Raw genomic sequence first — 20195 nt, forward strand, 5'->3', positions numbered from 1 at the left:
AAGGAAGCACGGAGAGTCGAGCGGTATGAGGCGGGGAGACAGTCCTGCGTTCCCACCAAACCCCGTCGGGGATGAGCTGGTATCCCCGGAAGTTTCCTGCTGCCCTCTGGGCCTGTCTCATCACGTGTGTCACGGGGTAGGGTCAATACCAGCGCCAACAGCGGGCAGGAGCAGCCCGGGACCACGGCTCCCACTCCTGGCAACCTGAGGAAGCTCCACGACTAGCCCGATGACCTCCCCACCAACAGCAGCTTCCAACGATTCCCGAACAAAAGATGCGCCGGAAGCGAATTCCTCTCCGATCTTCGGGCCCTTGGAGCCACTTCCGGTTCTGTCTAGGAAGCTCGGAGGCCTTCTTATCTCGTTGGTCTCCGCGCCAGGGGTTGGCTCCTCGCGGGATCACTAAGGCCAGAAGACCTAGAGAATCCCTGCCTTTCCCGAGTCTACCACGAGGCCATGTTCTGTGACCATCGTTGACACACCACCAGCAGGAAGAAATCTGAGAGTAATTAAAGAATGAGGAATGAATGAGGGTTAGAGATAGGATCCTAAAACAGAAAAAAAAAGAGGAGGAGGAGGTGGTCTATAGACCTGAATTCAAAGCCTTCCGTGCCCTTTTCATCCCGTAAAATTGTTACCCAGGAAGCAGGACATTTGCCGAGGCTCAGAATCCTCCACTGTAAACTAATGATTCTGTCTTACAGAGGCACTGGGGTGGCAAAGCAGATAAGCAGATACAATTGATGTCTCAATCTCTTTCCTTCCAAGCCCCTCAGTATAGCTGGCAATCAAAACCCAGACTGAACAGATTCTTTCCCTGCTTAAAAACCTTCCACAGCAGCCTGGATCAAGGACACATTTCTTAGAGGTTAGGCCAGGCTCTGTACTGGACACCAGGGAAATAAAGGTGGACTGACCTTGTCTTCCGGCCAAGACAGATATTCAAACCAGCCAGGCTTAGAGTTTGTGCCTTGGGACCCAACTGTGAACCAGAGAGACGTGGTGGCAGCCCACGTAAGGCTTACTGTGCATGGGGGAAGCTGACAAGTAAAGTGTTAACCTGGTGTGACAAATAAGGGCCGTGACAAGCACATGGCAGGCCACCACGGGAGCACAAAGGATGGGGCACCTAATTCAGGTGGGGAGATGGGGTCCCGGGACGTCTTCCTGGAGAATGGAGTTTCTCAGCTAATTCTTGAAGGATAAGGAGAAGTTTTCAAGGTGATAGGACAGTCTCTTTGCTCTCTTGGCTAGAGCTTGGGCCTCATACATTCCCATTCAAGCATAGTAGCTGGGGTCTCCTGCCCATATTACAACTATCCCCCCACAGGGGACAGTTCTAGGACCCCCATCTTATTTTCAGGGTGTGTAAGAGTGTCCTGGCTGTTGAAAAGGGGACTGTCCACACAGATGATGTCAGAAGGTATGAGCAGTTTGGGGACAAAGAATCTCCAGACCTGACCATGCTCCTCTCTTTGTGGTCTCCTTAAATCCCAAAGGTCCCTAGGAACATCCTTCTCACAGCTGCCCTCACACCAGGCAGGACTTAACACAGGGAAGTGAACAGTGGCGATGATGCAGAGCAGCATAGTAAGTGGTATAGGTATTTTCTATTGTTTTTTGTTGTCATTATTATTGTGATTACATACAAATGGGGCAAAGACTCAGCAATAATCTGGATACAGGGTATAAAGAAGTGTGAGTAAACATGATACTAGAAAACACCTATAATACCTACAATGTGCCAGGCACATTCTAAGTGCCATATATATATATATATAAAATCTCATGCAATCCTCATATCAACTCTATGATTTAGGTATCATTATTATTATTCTCCTTATTTTACAGATGAGGAAGCTGTAGCACAGAGAGGCTAAGTAGCTCTCCTATGGTCACCCAGCCCATGGTATGACATCCAGGGTTCTAGTTTGGGCTCTTGGATGAATGATAGTGCCCTTTATAGTGATGTGAATGTGAGTGGAGCTTCAGGGTTGGGGGTAGATGGTGAGTTCTGCTTCAGGAACATAGAACTGGGTTACTTGTTCTATTAGCTCTCATACCAAAGCTAGTGTGATAGTTTCCCAGAGAGGTCAGGGGTGGTGTTCCCTCAGGTATTCTGGGACTGTCTTTGGCCCAAATATAGGTTTCCCAAGGTGCTATATGAGGGGCGTCATGGAGCATGTCTCCTCCACTGGAACCCAATCCAGTCATGGTAGGTTAGACCCACAGTGTTGGCCACAGAGGAACCTATGAAGTGTGGACACACTTCCCAGATGAAGCTGGCTCTCACAGACAATGAAAGTCAACCACCTGGGCATGAAACAGCTCTGAGGAATGAAAAAGCTTAATCTTGTTTTCCAGATCCCTAAGTCTCCTACATACCAGGCAGCCAGGACAACGCATCATCAGGGAAACCTGAAAAAGAGATGATAGCATTTGACCTGGCCTTAAGAGATTTCCTTCTCGATATCCCTGAGTCTCTGAGGCCTTAGTGGGCCAGTGGGCCACACGCAGTGGCAATGTCAGGCAGAAGCTAGGACCAGATAGCCAAGACCTCCCTGTGAGGTTTGCAAATGTAGAGAGTGACCTTGATATCAGAAGGCCACTCATCAGGCTCAGTGGGCAAAGACTGCTCTAAGAGACCTCTTTAAAGACTGTAAAAACCCTGCAGTAGGTCTTCTTGTGCCTTCGTTTCTGTCCTGGCTTATGCAGAGATGTGATGGACACATGTCAGGTCCAGAGGTAGACCCAGAACATCCTTGGGATATTGCTGATGGCCTGGACAGCACAAGTTACTGTTACTTCAGACCCTGTAAAGGAACTACTTGCTGGGCTACAACAAAATATTGGGTTGGCCAAAAAGTTCATCAGGGTTTTTCCGTAAGATGTTATGGAAAAACCCGAGCGAAACTTTTGGCCAACCCAATGCATAAGATACATAGTTAACTCCATTGGAAATGTGGCTGATGTAATCCTTTGCCCGTTGTTTCTCTTTGGAACTCAAGTTTTTCTTGAATATATTTTTTTCATATGTCCTTTTACTGCCTCAAGTTGCAGAGGCTTTTCGTTAGCCCCATATATCATTCGTTTTTGGAGGTTGTGCCTTCAGAGCCTCCTCAATCCTTTTAGCAGCAGGGACCTGTTCATGTGCTTCTGTATGCAAACCATTCTTCCAGGTGAAGTCCACCTGGGTAACACCTGCCTCCCAGATATTAGACTAGACAATTGCATCTAGATTATGTTGTCTCCATAACTTCCCACTTTTTATTGGCTCCTTGGCCCTCCCTAGGGGGCCTCTCCTTGGACACCAGAGTGCTTGTTCTGTTTTAGTAAAGATTAACCACACCTGCGGCCAAAATATCACAATCTCTGGGCTCATTTCTTCTTTAGTAAGACGGAGATACCTGTTGCTCATTTCATTAAGACTCACATTGGGTGAAAATGCCCTGGGCATCACATACAGTATAATAATATCTGACTGCACGCTCAGGATATGTCAGGTCTTTTGCTGTGTAGTGTCCTTATGTTACCCCTTTCAGCTCTCACAGCCGTGTCAGGCACACGCTGTGCTCTTCATTTTTCAGATGAAAAAACAGGCTCAGAGGTTAGGTTTTCTTTCCCAAGGCCACCAGGAGGGGAAGGGACAAAGCTGGGGTGAGGCAGAGTCCCCCAGTCCTAGAATGGTCTGAGAGCAGCACGTGTGCATCCTGAAGCCTCAGTTGAGACCCCCTCCCCGCTGCCGCCGCTGTGCCCCAGCCAGGCCCGGAGGGGCTGGTCTCCGCGCCCAAGGTGTCACCAGCTGTGCGGCTGCGGGGTCGCGGGGTCGCGGGCGCCCACTTTCTCAACCGAGACTTCCGGGATCCTGGAGGGGCCGGAAGTGGGGCCTCTCTCGCTTCCGGCCCGGCCATTGTTTTCACTTAAGCCGGCCGCGGCGGCGTCTGGTGTTCGGGAGTCGGGGGCGCGGTGCCCTGGTGAGCTGGCCCGGGGCGGGGGGAGAAGTGTTGCTGGGGCCCGGGGCCGCTAGGCTGGAGCTGCGGCCGCCCACAGCCCAGGTCGGCTACCCCAGCCCGACCCACTCTTCGCCCCCGCGGCTGGCGGCGCGGTCCCCTTGACGCTCAGAAGCCGCCAGATGTAGAGCCGCCTCTTTGTCCCAGTGCCTTGACCAGCCGTGCCTGGCACCGAGCCCAGCACCTGCGGGTACAGCGATGAGCAGGGCAGACGTGGCCAGGTGAGCGGCGCCGCAGAAGCCTGGTCGAACGCGAAATGTAGATAGACGTTTTCCCAGCCTTGCGCTGGAAGACAGTACGAAGCGTCAGAAGTGGGTCAGACCCAGTCAGGATTTCAGACGTGAAGTATAGCTTGGAGAGCCAAAAATCCAGATGAGATGAGGGGCTGAGCATTCGGAGCAGTAAGGGAAGTAGGAAAATGGCCTGAACTTTCTATGTATTTCAGAGCAGACTCACAGATTTTTAAGTCTGTCTTTGTCTTTTTAAAGAAATTGAGCCCTGGAGAGAGTAGCTTACCCAAGGTACCAAGATGCATGGTGAATTGGAAGCATAGCACAGATGCCCTAGTTACCACTAAGGTGCTGATTTTCAGGGTTTTACAGTATGTAAACTGGATAAAAGTCGCCCCCACCCCCAACTTCAGTATCATTCGTTCGCTTCCCAGATATGTGCCTCTGTATGCCAAGTACACACACACGTACAAAGATGACTGGGAACCAGCTCTGCCCTTTGAGTCCTCCCATAAAGTGGAGGAGGCAGTCGTGTAAGTCCCAAACACAGTGTGAGAAGTGCTCTAGCAGAGGTTTGAAGAAAAAGGTACAGTGGGTTCACTGAGGCAGTAACCACACTTAAGCCTGGAGAGATCAGCAAGGCTTTCTAGGGGAAGTGGGTTGAGTAGAAGAGGGTCTGGCATTTCTTACTCCATTGGGTTCCTTTTCTTTTGTGGCCATCCAGCAGTTTGGAGGGTGTGAGTGATGAGTTGTGCATAAATTAGTTAAAATACAATGTTACACTGAGAAGTACTGAGAGGGAGGTGACCAGCTCCCCTTCCTGCATGGGGCAATCAGGAATGCCTTCAAGAGAAAAATAGAATTTGTTCTGGGTCTTGACAGGTGAGTAGGTGTTTGTCAAAAGTTTCAGAAGCAGAAAAATCCAGAGAAAGAGTATGTGTGGCTTCTAGCTGTGTCTTTAGAGCTTTAGTCGCTAACTTTCTTTATTGTGCATCTCTATTACAAAAGAGTAGAGTAGAAGAGTTTTGAGCATGCATTTCCAACATAGGTTTATTTGTGAGTTAAAGGTATGTACTGTTGTACAAATTTCAGTGCACATTATAAAACATCCACTAAATAGTTAAATAACAACTTAGTATTTCTTTATCTACCTTTTGGATTAGCTTGCATATCTCACATTTGGAGATCATTGCAGTCTTTCTAGCCCGGTGGGTACCTGGGGAAAGTGGTAGGGGGTGTGGCTAGAATAGAGGCCTCAGGCCAGGTTGTGGATGCTAGGCATAGACATTTAGGTTTTATCCTGCAGGTGGTGGGAGCCACTGAAACTTTAAGGAAGTTACTTGGAGAGATGCTTAGAGAGACTGCCCTGGTTGTGCTCCTTTTTCTTTTTTCTAGAGCTTTGCTTTTTAACTGTGGAGGGTCTGTCATCTGCCTGGGGCTGAGCACTCTGGGGACTCTGATTTCTCTCTTGATGTTTCTGTAGGTGACGTTCCCATCACCCTACATCCTCAACTCTGACAACAGCTTCTGAGATCTGAATTACAGACCATCATTTTAATCGGACAAACCACAACTGAAACAAGCTTCTCTTTGGTGTCACGATGGCCGCCCAAGGCAGGGGAACTTCAGGCCTCATCCCCAGGGGTGCTGTTCTCCAGAGGCAGGAGGGGCGCTTTACCGTGAAACAGGAGCCAGAGAGCCAGAGCTGGGGACAGGGCTTCAGTCTCCAAAAGAATCACCCTCCTGTCTGTGAAATTTTCCGGCTGCACTTCAGGCAGTTATGTTATCATGAGACGTCTGGGCCGCAGGAGGCGCTGAGCCGACTCCGGGAGCTCTGCCGCTGGTGGCTGATGCCGGAGGTGCACACCAAGGAGCAGATCCTGGAGCTGCTGGTCCTGGAGCAGTTCCTGAGCATCCTGCCAGGGGAACTGCGGACCTGGGTGCAGCTGCATCACCCTGAGAGTGGTGAGGAGGCTGTGGCTGTGGTGGAGGATTTCCAGAGACACGTTAGTGGACCAGGAGAGGTGAGCAGCTGAGTCTAGAATGGCATCTGGAACCATTCTATACTGCTTGGGGTAGCCTGAGAATAGACATTCTCCATTCCCTAGGCCCTAAGCTGGTTTGCCTTTGGGATTCCTGAACCAGTGCCATGTATAAAGGGGAAAGAGTTTTGTGCTCCTAGCCTTAAACAAAAATGCAGATCCCAGCCATGCTCTGTGAATTACTTTGTGAAGTGCTGTGTCGTGAACCTAGCTGCAGCCTGGAGCTCCACAGAGTGCTCCTGACAGGCAGAGGATCCGCACACTGGTTAGAATAGGGAAGCATGTCAGGGAGAAGTAGCCCTTAGGGTATGTTGATAACATGGGCCCTCATTTGAGAAGTTCTCATTACTTCCTCGGATTTCTCCAAGTTACTGTTCTGTTTTCCTGCCTTTTAGGTTCCTTATGAGATGTAACAGTTCTGGGCCTCATCATCATTTTGTTCTTTTCTAGCTTTCCAAAGTCAACTGGGATCTTTTTGCTTCTTTAATTCTATTTTTGATTTTCCCTACTTTCTGGGGTTCTCTCAAATTTTAAGCCGGGGTCACTCAAAAGGAAAAGTTGGAGAGTCAGCAGTGTCATAACAGTGGGAAATCTGGCTTCTAGGATCACAGAGCTAACTAGTTCAGTGACTGTGTGTATTAGTCAGGGTTCAGCCACAGAAGCAAAACCAGTAGGAAATTATATATATACATACATACATATATTGCTAGAAAGTGACCTGTCATTGGGGGAGTTGACAGGTCAAGTCAGAAATTTGTAAGGTAGGCCGTCAGAAACTTCAGGCTAGAACTCTCAGGCATAGGCTGAAGCTGCTGTCCACAAAGAGAATTCCTTCTTCATGAACCTTCAACTCTGATTTTAAGGCCTTGCAACTGATTGAATCAGGCCCATCCAGATTATCTGAGATAACCTCCCGTACTTAAACTGATTATGAATTTTAATCACTTGTACACCATACCATCACAGCAACACCTAGATTAGAGCTAAACTGACATCAAAAGACCATCACACCATGGATGAGTCATTTCTTCCTGATGAGTCTCCAGTTGCTCCCTTGTAACTGAGCAGGATGGATTAGGGTCCCCTCTACTTTTCCTCCTTTGTGCTTTACCAGTGAAAACCAGTACCAGTGAAATTTCCTTAGTACCCAGTACATCATTTTTATTCAGCGCTTTTTCAAAACTGATTACATATCTAGGCCTAGGGAATGAATTCCAATTGATTGGAGTTCTAGGGCTAGACTTTTTCCAGAGGTAATAGCCAGTACCCTCTGACAGTATCAGATACATTGTCGATCGTTATTTCCTTGTTTAAACAAGTAAACACAGGGATAAATCAACTATCAGTAGGGTCTAGAGAGCAGCTAGGCCCAACCATAGGCAAGGACAAGTGGTTGAAGAAATGTTTAGAGTGCTATTTAGTGAGGAGGGTAGAAGGAAAATTTCCCTATCTCCCGCCTTCTTTTGCTTAAGCAGAAGAGAATATAGCCTCCATTAAAACTGTCTTTTATCCAGGGAGCCTCAGAAGAAAGGTGACTGAGTCACAAACCCAAGAGAGTGACTAACAGTTGACAGTCAGGGCAGCTGAACACTCATGGCTCTAGCCTAGAAGTGGGATCTTTGGAATCCATTTCTTACTCTGCCACTGTCATCAGCTTAAGTTTTCTGACATAAGGACATGAGAACAGGACTATCTCACCTAGCCTGGATTCAGAAAATGTTTTTACAACTAAATGAAAAAACAGGCATTTTCGTGGGAATTTGCCAGGAGGAGATTAAGGAATGTCATTCTGATCAGCAGGAGTGAGCATGCACATGTGTGCACATTGGGGCTGGAGAGAGTGGTAGAGGCATCCCTACTGGGCTGCAGAATTTACAGAATGCTTTTATATCTTTTTTAATTTGAGCTCTTAGCAGGCTTACAAGATATGCAGATAGTAATCATTATCTCCATTTGACAAGCGATGCAAACGTGGAGAAGTTAATTGGCTCATCTAAGGTGACAGAGCTAGTAAGCAGTCCCTTTGTCCATGTGTGTGGGAACCAGGATTTTCCAGCTCCCTAGATTCTAAGCCACTACCTTTTCCCTAATGTCTTGCTGTGGAATGCCATCTTGGAATGAAAATTGGAATAGGGTTTTCATGGCCTGCGAGGAGAGGACACTTATGAGTTCTAGGTAATGAATAGGAACTTTATCAGGATTTAATTGTCAGTGAATTACAAGGTTGTGTTATCACAGTGCAGTTAAGTTCTATCTTCTGCCAGTACCCACAGCTGCTGTATTTAAGAGCTCTAAGTCCCATTTATAAGAACCATCCGTGGGAGAGCTGGGGAACGTCAGACTGCAGGGAGCCTCTTGGACCTACCATTCCATTGGAGAGATATACACTAAAGGAGAGAGCCCCCTAACTTCTCAGCAGATGTAACCCAGTAGGGCAAATCCATGTGTTTTGTTGAAGGAGAAGTTATTTTCACCTTATGCTCTGCTATGTACATGCCAGAGTGAATGAGCTTATAAATGTGATGTATTTAAGATAATCAACAAGGACCTACTGTATAGGACAGGGAACTCTGCTCAATATTCTTTAATAACCTATAAGGGAAAAGAATCTGGAAAAGAATGAATATATGTGTATGTATAACTGAATTGCTTTGCTGTACACCTGAAATTAACACAACATTGTAAATCAACTATATTTCAATTTTTAAAAAGTGATTTATTGGGCTTCCCTGGTGGCGCAGTGGTTGAGAGTCCGCCTGCCAATGCAGGGGACACGGGTTCGTGCCCCGGTCCGGGAAGATCCCACATACCGCGGAGCGGCTGGGCCCGTGAGCCATGGCCACTGAGCCTGCGCGTCCGGAGCCTGTGCTCCGCAACGGCAGAGGCCACAACGATGAGAAGCCCGCGTACCGCAAAAAAAAAAAAAAAAAGAAGTGATTTACTTAGATAATGTTTTAGATTTTCTGCTCCAAATGCTGGTACAAGTAGTAACCATGAGATTGTGAGGAACTGATTTGATGACAACAAGAAAGGGTTAGAAAATAAAAGGTCTGTGCTCTGAGATATTCTCGAGGTCTCTAAAGATTGGTGTTATGTGATCCTATTTGACTTTTCTTTTTAAATTTTTTTTTTCTGTTTGAATTTTTGTATAAATTTTTGGGGAGAGGTAGTACATATTGAAAACCAAGTTTGCAGATAACTCTTAGCAAAATATTGAGAGGAAGTCAGTCAGCAAATATTAATTGAACACCACCATTGGGCTAAGCATTGTTCTAGGAGCTAGTGACCAAGACAGAGTGCTCACCCTCAAAACCCTTATACTTCATTGGCAGAGAAATAGACAATAAAGGTATAAATAAGATAATTTAAAGACTAATGTATGCTCTAGAAAACATAACCAGGTAATTTGAGAGAGTGTGACTATCCTTGCTTTGTCAGTGTGGTCAGGGATGGCTTCTCTGAAGAGGAGACACTTTTGCTGAGAGAAGTTGGAAAAGCTGAGGTTTGTCAGCTGCTGTTCTGGGGTATTGCTCCAGCTGTCGGCCTCAGTAGCATTATTTGTGCACATACAGGTACATACACCTGTCACTTTTTACTTCCTTGGTACTTCTGATTGATCTATTCTGTAGGCTGAGGCCCTAGGGAGTGTACTGAATTACTTTCCTAACTCCTTTTTCCAGGGGGTTCTTCATAAGCAAATGTGTGTCTGAAGCACTGACACAGAGTGGAAATGGTTATATAATCTGGTCTTGAAGCTCCTACCGAAAGGGTCAACAGAGGGATGGCAAATACGATTGTAAGCTGTAGATCCTGCTTTGGCATTTTTGCCCCAGTTGGCTTACTGGTGGGGCTAGAAGGACCCTCTGGCTCTTCTTTCCCTGGCTTCCTCTCGTGGGGGTGCTTCTTAGAGGTTTTGGGTTCTGTACCTTCAAGGATGCTCTTTTGGACCCAATTTTATTTCCTTGTCTCTAGGTTTCAGCTCCAGCACAGGAACAGGAAATGCATTTGGAGGAGATGACAGCCTTGGGTGCAACAGAGGAATCTCCTCCTACCTCACTCCTCAGTGAGGGTTCGGCACCCGGAGCCCACCTGGAGCCTCCTGGTGACCCTGGGGCACACCACCACCTCCCCAGTGGGCACTCTGGTACTCACTCCACCCGCTTTGGCCCTAAGTCATTCCTCCTTTCTCTCTTTCGGAGTCTCCTTTCCTTCATCTCCCCATCTCCCACCCCATTGGAGTCCCTTATTGCCCTGCCCTGTGTCTTCCTTCCCTAGTGACTTTGTTCCTTTTGCTAATTCTCCAATCATGCGTGTATTTAGCACATTTTTGTCAAGCACGTTTCATGGCAAAGGCACTGTTGAGGACCAGAGAGATGTAGTACGCCGGCACTGCTTCCAAAGAGCTTGTTATCTAGTTGGCAGAGAGTCAGTCCTAAGTGCAAGAAGAGGCAGCCTCGTAAGGTACATGTGAGTGATATCTGTCTGCAGGCATTTGATGCCGTCACGAATGAGCCATGTGGACATTGTAAACGGTGAGCGAGATCATGGAGGGCTGGAGCAAAGACACTCGCTAAGTGGGAGTTCCTTGGACCCCATTGAGGTCGGGTCAGGAAGGACTTATTTGGGAGCCTGGGGTCTGCTTGTGCAGGGCCTTTGGATGGAGGCCAGGAAGATTTTGGGGGCAGGAGATTGAAGCGTTAGAAACAGTATTTCAGAAGGATTACTGTGGCACATGAGCACTGTGGGTTGAGTGTGGAGACCAGTGACCGGGAGCCTCACCAGGAGGCTAGTGTAGAACAGATGTGAGGCACTAATTGCGTGAGTGGGTTTGAGTGGAATGGAAAGTGATAGATGTGACACATATTTGAACGAAGAATCCATGGGACAATGGAGAGGAGGGAGAATTAGCGGGTTTTGGCCGATGTTTGGAATCACTGAGAAAACTTGGGAAGTCAGGAAAGGAAGATGGAAACATGCACTTTAGACACTGAATTTCAGGTGTTGTGGGACACCCAAGTGAAATGTCCAATAGGCAACTGGAGGCTTGTGATATGGGTCTCAGAGAGAACTGACAGCTTAAGAGCAGAGATTGGGAGTCGTGAGATCTCTGAGAGAGGGAAAGGGGAAGCTCTGAGGGCTGAAAGCCTGCAGTGTCCGTGATGAGAGGGCAGGTGAAGGAAGAGAAGCCAGGGGATGAGGGGCAGAGAGGTGAGGGGGAGGCCAGGCAGGCTGCTGCTGGGGAAGCCACGGGAGACAGAAGGCGGTCAGAAGTGTAGCTTCCTTCCGAGAGTGGGAGAGAGAGGGCTGGAAGGAACTGCCAGTTCGGTTTGAACAGGGACCTTCTTGCCTTCAGGAAAAGTTCACAGCTCACAAAGGATAATGCCTTTATGGAACAGGGATATGTGGAGCCACCTGGGTTCTCCTGAATCCACTTGCTGGGATACAGACCTCATTGGAGCCAAGAGCAGGGCTGGTCCCACTCAGAGCTTTCTTTCCTCCCTCAGCTCAGCATGCTTCCCCGGTGCCTGCCCTTCCCCAAGTGGGGAACGTAGGAGACCAAGCAGCGGCAACTGTGCTCCGGATGGTCAGGCCCCAGGTGAGCTTCCTGAGTTCCAAGTCTGTGGCCCAGGAATAGCTAGAGCTCATCTCCGGGCCTCTGGCCCATTCTGAGTCTGCTCCTGTGGCTTCCCCTGGAGCTGGTCCTGTCCTAGATTTGTCCTTTTTTTTTTTTTTTTTTTTTTTTTTTTTTTTTGGCTGCACCCCACAGCTTGTGGGATCTTATAATAGTTCCCCAACCAGGGATTGAACCTGGGCCCATGACAGTGAAAGCACTGAGTCTTAACCACTGGACCACCAGGGAATTCCTCCTTTTAATCTGTCTTTCCCAGATTCCCTCCCCCCGCCCATTTTACCACCAGGTTCCCCGACCCTGTCCTCTTGGTGCCCCTAATGACTGCTTTCCAGGCTGGGAATGTCCCTGAGCAATAGAAGCTTGTCATTCCAGGAGGCTGCAGAGTTCGAGTTGCTGTCTGTGGACTATACTCAGAAGAAGTGGAAAGGTCCAGCACTCAGCCAGAAAGCAGCCCTGTACCGGAACATCGTGCCAGAAAATTGCTGCAGCCTGGCTTCATTGGGTAATGACTCTGTTACCCAGTAACTTAGAGGCAGCCTTCTTTACATATTCTTTGCTGTATTCTTTTTCTTTTTTTAACTTTTCATTATGAAAATATAAAGAGACAAAGTGGAGAGAATAGTATAATGAACCCCTCTACATCATCATCCACTTTAACAGTTATTAACATTCTTTTTACTTTCTTATTAATTGAACTGGGCTGGTTTAGTTAGAGTTTGTAGTTGGAAGGAATAGAAAGCCACTCAGTTGTAAGCAATGAGCTAAGTTACTTACAATAAGACTAAAGGAATGGAAACCTAGAACAAACTGACCAGCTAGACCAGACTTTGGGAAACAAAGCCTTGTAGGGACTTGGGAGCCTGGGAGCCACAGCAGCAAAAGTGAAAGGATTTTTACACCAGTGTCGTAAGACAGCTGTGCTCTGTGTATCTGTTTTCTCCTCCCTCTGATACCCATTCTCTTCACTCTGAATCTTTTGTCAGAGCTCCTTTTTAGTCATACTTTCTGTTTCCTCACACGTTCTGCTTGCTTTGGCTCCCGATGGCTTGCCTTCTCTCCATGCATCATTTCAGCTTGGGCTTCTACTTGTAATTTCCTTCATCTTGTCCTACCTTCAGTTCAGAATTTATGTAGAGAGGAGCTCCAAGGGTGGTTCAGCCATTAAATAACATCTTTGTTTGAGCAGAACTTTGCTCCTTGCTGCACAGAGGCGGATGATTAATCTACAGATAAGCCACACTTGGGTCTAGTGCTTGGCCCTGTTCCAGTCACCTGTTGTCCATCATGGGCTGAGCTGGGTTGTTTGGCACAAAGCATGGTTGCCTCAGCTTCTCCTTCAGAAAGACTGGGGCAGGGCTGCTTCCTGGAAGGAGCTGTTGTCAGGGCAGGTTCTGGGCTTGACCGGTCTAGGACAGTAGCCTACTCTGGAGAGGGTGGGCTTAGAAGTGAGAGATTCAGACATCTACAACTTGCACACACTAAATTAGCATGAAGGTTTATAGCCCTGATGTAGATGTCATTGAAAGGAACCAACATTTTTAGGTTAAGCTATAACCATAATTGCTCTGCCTTCTCCCAGTTTTTGTACTGAAAAATCCTAGAATTTAAAAGCAAATATTCAACTGCTCACTTTCCTTATGATTCCTGATTATCAAGATACCAAAAACATGTTTGATTTATATTTCAAGTTATTGATGCCATTCTTAGTTTTTTGGGGTTTTTTTTGATGTGGACCATTTTTGAAGTCTTTATTGAATTTATTACAGTATTGCTTCTGTTTTATGATTTGGTTTTTTGTCCTAGAGGTATGTGGGATCTTAGCTCCCCAACCAGGGATCAAACATGCACCCCCTGCATTGGAAGGCGAAGTCTTAAGCACTGGACTGCCAGGGAAGTCCCCCATTAGTTTTATTTATTTATTTATTTATTTATTTTTGTCTGTGTTGGGTCTTAGTTGCTGCGAGCGGGCTTTCTCTAGTTGCGGCTTGTGGGGGCTACTCTTTGTTGTGGTGCACGGGCTTCTCATTGTGATGACTTCTCTTGTTACGGAGCACGGGACCTAGGTGCACAGGCTTCAGTAGTTGTGACACGTGGGCTTCAGTAGTTGTGGTGCACGGGCTTAGCTGCTCCATGGCATGTGGGATCTTCCCAGACTAGGGCTCAAACCCATGTCCCCTGCATTGTCAGGAGGATTCTTAACCACTGTGCCACCAGGGAAGCCCCATTCCTAGTTTTTATAGGAGTGCAGTATTGTACTTACCAGTCAGTGCTCCAGGGACTAGGGGGTGCCCAATTTTATAGCTTTGCTTTCCCCTTCAATACTTTTCCCCAGTGTTTCTCTACCCATGGCTTCTCCAAATCTTGTCACTGTCCTGTTACACCAGAATCACTCCTTTATATACACTTTTTCCTAATCATATCCTCATAATATAAATTTCCCTTCTACTCTCAGGTTTGCCCACATTGTTTCTCATATTTGATTTGAGGTATTTGCCACCACTTTCTCTCCCCAACATCTTTGCTGAGAAGTGTGGAACCATACAATGTCATGGTTGGAAAGGACCTTAGAGTTCATTATTTTACTAAGGAGACGTCGCATCTAAGTGACTTCTGGAAGATCACACCATGCTTTACAGTCTGGTCTCTTGCCTTTCAACTGGCCTGTTCACCTGGCTGTGCTGGCTCAGCATCCCTCTGTCCTGATAGCTCTTCTTCTGCCTTCCTCCACTGACCAGCTTCCCCTCATTGTTTTTCTGTCCATGAAGAGAAATTTGAGCTGTGTTCTCATTTTCTCTCCTGTTCTCAATGTGTCTCCTCATTCCTTACCCATAATATGAATTTTTTTTTAGGTACATAGGCTCCTGATAGTTCATTTCCTCAGTAGGGTAAGAGTGAGTAACAGTTGTTTTCTTCTTTCTTTTGGCAGCAGGTGAGAACAGGATGGAGAGTTCAGAGTTGCCTCCAAAGCAGGAAATTTCTGTAGAAACGGAGTCATCTGATAGGACCTCAGGAGTACTCTATGGAGTGATTCCTGGAGGACCAGAAGCTGGAGATGCCTGTGAAGAGGCTTTAGAGAAGCTAGAAGTTCAACCCTCAGGCAAACAAGGGAGCAGACTGAAGAGTGATTTCTTGGAAATAACACAGGAGGATAAAAATAAATTCACAAAAGATGAATGTGATGTATATAAGGAACTTGAGGAACATCCAGATCTGTCCTCAAGTCCTGCAGAACATCAGGAAATTCTGAAGGGACAGAAATTCTATCACTGTGATGAATGTGGCAAAGCTTTTAATCGGAGTTCTCACCTCATTGGGCATCAGAGAATCCACACTGGAGAGAAACCCTATGAGTGCAATGAGTGTGGCAAGACCTTCAGGCAGACCTCTCAGCTCATAGTCCATCTCAGAATCCACACAGGGGAAAAGCCGTATGAATGCAGTGATTGTGGAAAGACCTATCGCCATAGCTCCCATCTCATTCAACACCAGAGACTCCATAATGGGGAGAAATCATATAAATGTAACGAATGTGCAAAAGCTTTCACTCAGAGTTCTCAACTCATTGACCACCAGAGAACCCATACTGGGGAGAAACCCTATGAATGCAATGAGTGTGGGGAGGCCTTCCTTCGGAGTAAAAGCCTTGTCCACCATCAGGTACTTCACAGTGGTGAGAAGCCTTACAAGTGTAATGAGTGTGGGAAAGCTTTCTGTTCCAACAGAAATCTTATTGACCATCAGAGAATCCACACTGGGGAGAAGCCTTATGAGTGTAATGAATGTGGCAAGGCCTTTAGTCGAAGTAAATGTCTTATTCGACATCAGAGCCTCCACACTGGGGAAAAACCATTCAAATGCAGTGAGTGTGGGAAAGCCTTCAATCAGAACTCTCAACTTGTTGACCATGAGCGAATTCATACTGGAGAAAAACCCTTTGAATGTAATGAGTGTGGTAAGGCATTCAGTCTGAGTAAATGTCTCATTCGACATCAGAGACTTCACACGGGTGAAAAGCCCTATAAATGCAAAGAGTGTGGAAAATCCTTCAATCAAAACTCACATCTTATTATACACCAGAGAATTCACACTGGTGAGAAACCTTATGAATGTAATGAATGTGGGAAGGTCTTCAGTTATAGCTCCAGTCTTATGGTACATCAGAGAACTCATACTGGGGAGAAACCCTATAAGTGCAAAGATTGTGAGAAGGCTTTTAGTGACAGCTCACAGCTCATTGTGCATCAGAGAGTTCACACTGGAGAGAAACCTTATGAATGTATTGAATGTGGGAAAGCCTTCAGTCAGCGTTCTACTTTCAATCACCACCAGCGAACTCACACTGGAGAAAAGCAGTCAGGTCTGGCTCGGTCTGTTTTTTAAGACGTGATTCTCTAAGACAGCAAGGAACTCTGAGTTAAGGTTTCTATAGAAGAATTATGCTCACCCTGGTCTCCTCTTGGAACCACTAATCAAAGTGGATCATTCCTTAAACGTTCTCTGGTGGTCAGGAAGGTGGGAGAGTGGGAGTAACAGTATGGTCCTTCCCCACTAAGGACTACACATTTCATGTGCTTGTAGATTTCTTTCCTTCTTTCTTTTATTTCATCTGTTTAAAAATCTATCTCATTTCTTACTTAGGTGTCCCAAAATCAGAACGTGTACTTCTCAAGGACAGAGGTATTTCCTTATTGTGTTCCACTTCCTCCATTTTACCATTTACATAAAGTCATTCTCCAAGGTACTTATTCATTCTTTCTTTCTCTTGGCTGTGGCCCTCCTTATCTACTTTTTGAACTTCTAATATAGTCCCTCATCACTTACGTTCCCTGTCTAGAAAATCTTTTTTTTCTTTTGCTAATATGTGTCCCTCAGAACCTGCCAGATCCAACTCATTTCTGAAAGACTTTCTTCTTCAAATTCATCTTAAACTGCTATTTGTTGGACTTCAGTGCTTTGACTTAGCTGGTGCTATGTGTACAACTGTTGTTAAATTGCGTTGTAAATTATTCTGTATTTAATGCATATGTGTTCATACCAACTTACAGGCTCTTTGAGGTTGGGTATAGTATCTATTTCTTTTAGTATATAGATAATAATTTTCATATGGTAGTTGTTTAATAAATACCTTTTGAAAACTCAGCTCTGTAATTGAATCATCCTTAAATTGGACACAATCTCCCCTACCCCCCCATCCCCACCAGACTAGAAGCTTCTAAAGATAGAAGTGACATCTCTTCATAGGATATCTCATATAAAGCCCTCATTGATATCTTCTACGTGTACCCCTGGAAGTCTCACTATTGTTACTTCATTGTTGGTTTCTCATAAATATTCTATTGGATTTAGGAAGTTTCCTTCTTTTCCTATTTTTTTCTTTGTTTGTTTTGGCCATTCTGCACAGCATGTAGCATCTTAGTTCCCTGACCAAGGATCAAACCCACATCCCTTGCATCTGAAGCTCGGCGTCTAAACCACTGGACCACCAGGGAAGTCCCTATTCCTATTTTTAGAAGCAGTAGTTAAGAGAATAGATTTTTGTGCCTGGTACTCGAGGTTCAAATCCTGACTCCTTACTTTCTTACATGTGTGATCCTGAGTAAGTCGTTTAGTTTCCTTGTGTCTAGCTCTTCCATATATAAAATGGAGCTACCTCAGGGCTGTGAGGGTTAAATTAGTTCATAAGTGTAAGGCATTTAAAACAGTGCTTGGCACATACTATACCCTATAATTATTATTGTTTTTTTTTTATTTTGTATTTTGAGTTTTTGTTATGGTTTTTAAGTTCTACCATTTTTTTAAAAAAATCTAATTTCATGGATAATGTCCTTTATTTTTGTAATTTTAGGGGGAGCAAGTTTCTAGATAATTGAAATTTCCTTGCATTCCTGGAATAGAATCCATTTGTTAATGTTTTAAGTACAGAACCAAGTTGAATTTACTAATAAGGTTTTGCCTGCCTTGCAAAATGTATTTGTTTTTCTTTAATTACTCTGGAAGAGTTTGAATAATGTGGGAATTATTCTTTGAACAGTAAAAATAACTGGACTTGATCCATTTTGGGGGATGAGGGAATTGAGAGGGAAGTGTCTTTTTTTTTTTGTCCTGCCCCACCCCAAGAAGCATAAATCTTTAGCAACATTTTGATTTCTTCAATTACTGCCCTCTTTAAGTTTCTACCTCTTTGTAACTTTTGGTGAGCTCTATCTGGAAATCATCCTTTCTACTGGACTGTCAGAGAGTGGCATAAAGCTGCACCTAGTATTCTGTAAAGTTCTTTTTTTTTTTTTTTTTTTGGCAGTACGCAGGCCTCTCACTGTTGTAGCCTCTCCTGTTGCAGAGCACAGGCTCCGGACGCGCAGGCTCAGTGGCCATGGCTCACAGGCCCAGCTGCTCCCGCGGCATGTGGGATCTTCCTGGATCAGGGCACAAACCTGTGTTCCCTGCATCAGCAGGTGGACTCTCAACCACTGCGCCACCAGGGAAGCCCTGTAAAGTTCTTTTATTCTCTTTTGTATATGTAGTTAGAGCTGTGTTTCATCCACAATTTTTTTTTATATAGATTTTATTTAGTTATTTATTTTTTAGGCTGCACTGGGTCTTCCTTGCTGTGTGCGGGCTTTCTCCAGTTGCGGCAAGCAGAGGCCACTCCTTGCTGCAGTGCACAGGCCTTTCACTGCAGTGGCTTCTCTTGTTGCGGAGCATGGGCTGTAGGCCTGCAGGCTTCAGTAGTTGTGGCTCGCGGGCTCTAGAGTGCAGACTCAGTAGTGGTGGTGCATGGGCTTAGTTGCTCAGCAGCATGTGGGATCTTCCCAGACCAGGGCTCGAACCCATGTCCCCTGCACCAGCAGGCGGACTCCCAACTACTGCGCCACCAGGGAAGCCCCATCCGTAATGTTTTACATTTTGGTTTCCTTTCAGTTTTCCTTTCATGATTGCCAAGTTTGTGGGGATTTTTTAAGTTTTTTTTTTTTTTGATGTGGACCATCTTTAAAGTCTTTATTGAATCTGTTACAATATTGCTTCAGTTTTATGATTTTTGGTTTTTTGGCTGAGAGGCATGTGGGATCTTAGCTCCCCAACCAGGGATTGAACCCGCACCCCCTGCATTAGAAGACGAAGTCTTAAGCACTGGACCACCAGGGAGGTCCCTTGAATATATTTTTTTCATATGTCCTTTCACTGCCTCAAGTTGCAGAGACTTTTTATTAGCCTCATATTTCATTTGTCTTTTTCTTCACTAATCAACAATATTTGCCCCAAGATAGGGAAAGTGGGTTTTCCTTGAATTGCTTTATATTCTATTTGCATGCTGTTAAAATTGTCTCTTTAGACTTGGAGCTAGAAGGTGAGTTATAAATTTATATTACTAATATGCTGTGCAGCAGTAAAGAAGTAAAAGAGCAGCTCGACATTTTGCTAATCTGGTTGCAAATCTTCCCCCAGAGCCCTCTTTTCTTTTTTGCTCAGCCTTCACACTATGGGTACAGTGGAGGCTCCTTCCATGTGCTCTACCTGTTGCGAATAGCTTTGTTTTAAAAGAACTGAATGTGGAAAAACCTTCAGTCACAACTCAGACTTTATTTTACCTCGGCAACTCCAAACTGAGAAAATAAACTATTCCTGAGATAAGTGTGAGAAAACATTCAGTTGTGTGAAACATCCACCAGAGACTTTATGCTTACAAGGAAGTCTACTTATTCGTGTGTGGGAAAGCCTTGGTTATAGTTTATTTCTTGTTTGGCATAACAAAACCCACCTGGGTTATAATCTGTTTTGGATTTTAGAGGGCAAGAAATCATCCAGAGCTTCTATTATTTTGTACACATTTTTGAAAAATATTATTCCTGGAATAAGTGTAGAAAAGCTTTTAGTTATAGCACATGGCTTCTGCTCCATTCATGAGTCCACAATGCAAGTAAAGAATTACAGTAAGCAGTGTGATAGAGCTCCCAATTTGTTTTTAAAAATCAAAGTTCGGAACTTCCCTGGCACTCCAGTGGTTAGGACTCCATGCTTCCATTGCAGGGGGCACGGGTTCGATCCCTGATCCAGGAACTAAGATCCTGTATGACGCGCGGCACAGCCAAAAAATTTAAAAAAAAAAAAAACAGACAAAATTTATACCCAGGAGATAGTTCAGGTGACCAAATATGGTGGTAAACGTGTTAGGAGCTGGACACTTACCCTCTTACCTCTTAAACACAAAGAAAATATTCCACAGCTATGTTCTGCATCTCAAACCCTGGTAATTCAACTTCTAAGACCAGTAGGAAAGGTCCAG

General features: G+C 45.5%; 1 protein-coding gene across 2 annotated transcripts; it reads left to right on the top strand.

Moving 5' to 3' along the window:
* Positions 1–4140: 4140 nt before the first annotated feature.
* Positions 4141–16833, top strand: ZKSCAN7 (zinc finger with KRAB and SCAN domains 7). Of its 2 annotated transcripts, none has more exons than XM_082847701.1 (6): positions 4141–4231; positions 5724–6264; positions 10255–10426; positions 11787–11878; positions 12287–12416; positions 14841–16833. In XM_082847701.1, the coding sequence occupies exons 2-6, from the start codon at positions 5842–5844 to the stop codon at positions 16292–16294; spliced, it is 2271 nt and encodes a 756-aa protein (XP_082703827.1). In that variant the 5' UTR covers positions 4141–4231; positions 5724–5841; the 3' UTR covers positions 16295–16833. The 2 variants fall into 2 exon arrangements, with proteins under 2 accessions (XP_082703827.1, XP_082703828.1); XM_082847702.1 differs by having other exon boundaries at positions 14844–16833.
* The last annotated feature ends 3362 nt before the right edge of the window (positions 16834–20195 follow it).

The sequence above is a fragment of the Leucopleurus acutus genome (genome assembly GCF_964270905.1).
Source record: "Leucopleurus acutus genome assembly, chromosome: 10".
Lineage (NCBI taxonomy): Eukaryota > Metazoa > Chordata > Mammalia > Artiodactyla > Delphinidae > Leucopleurus > Leucopleurus acutus.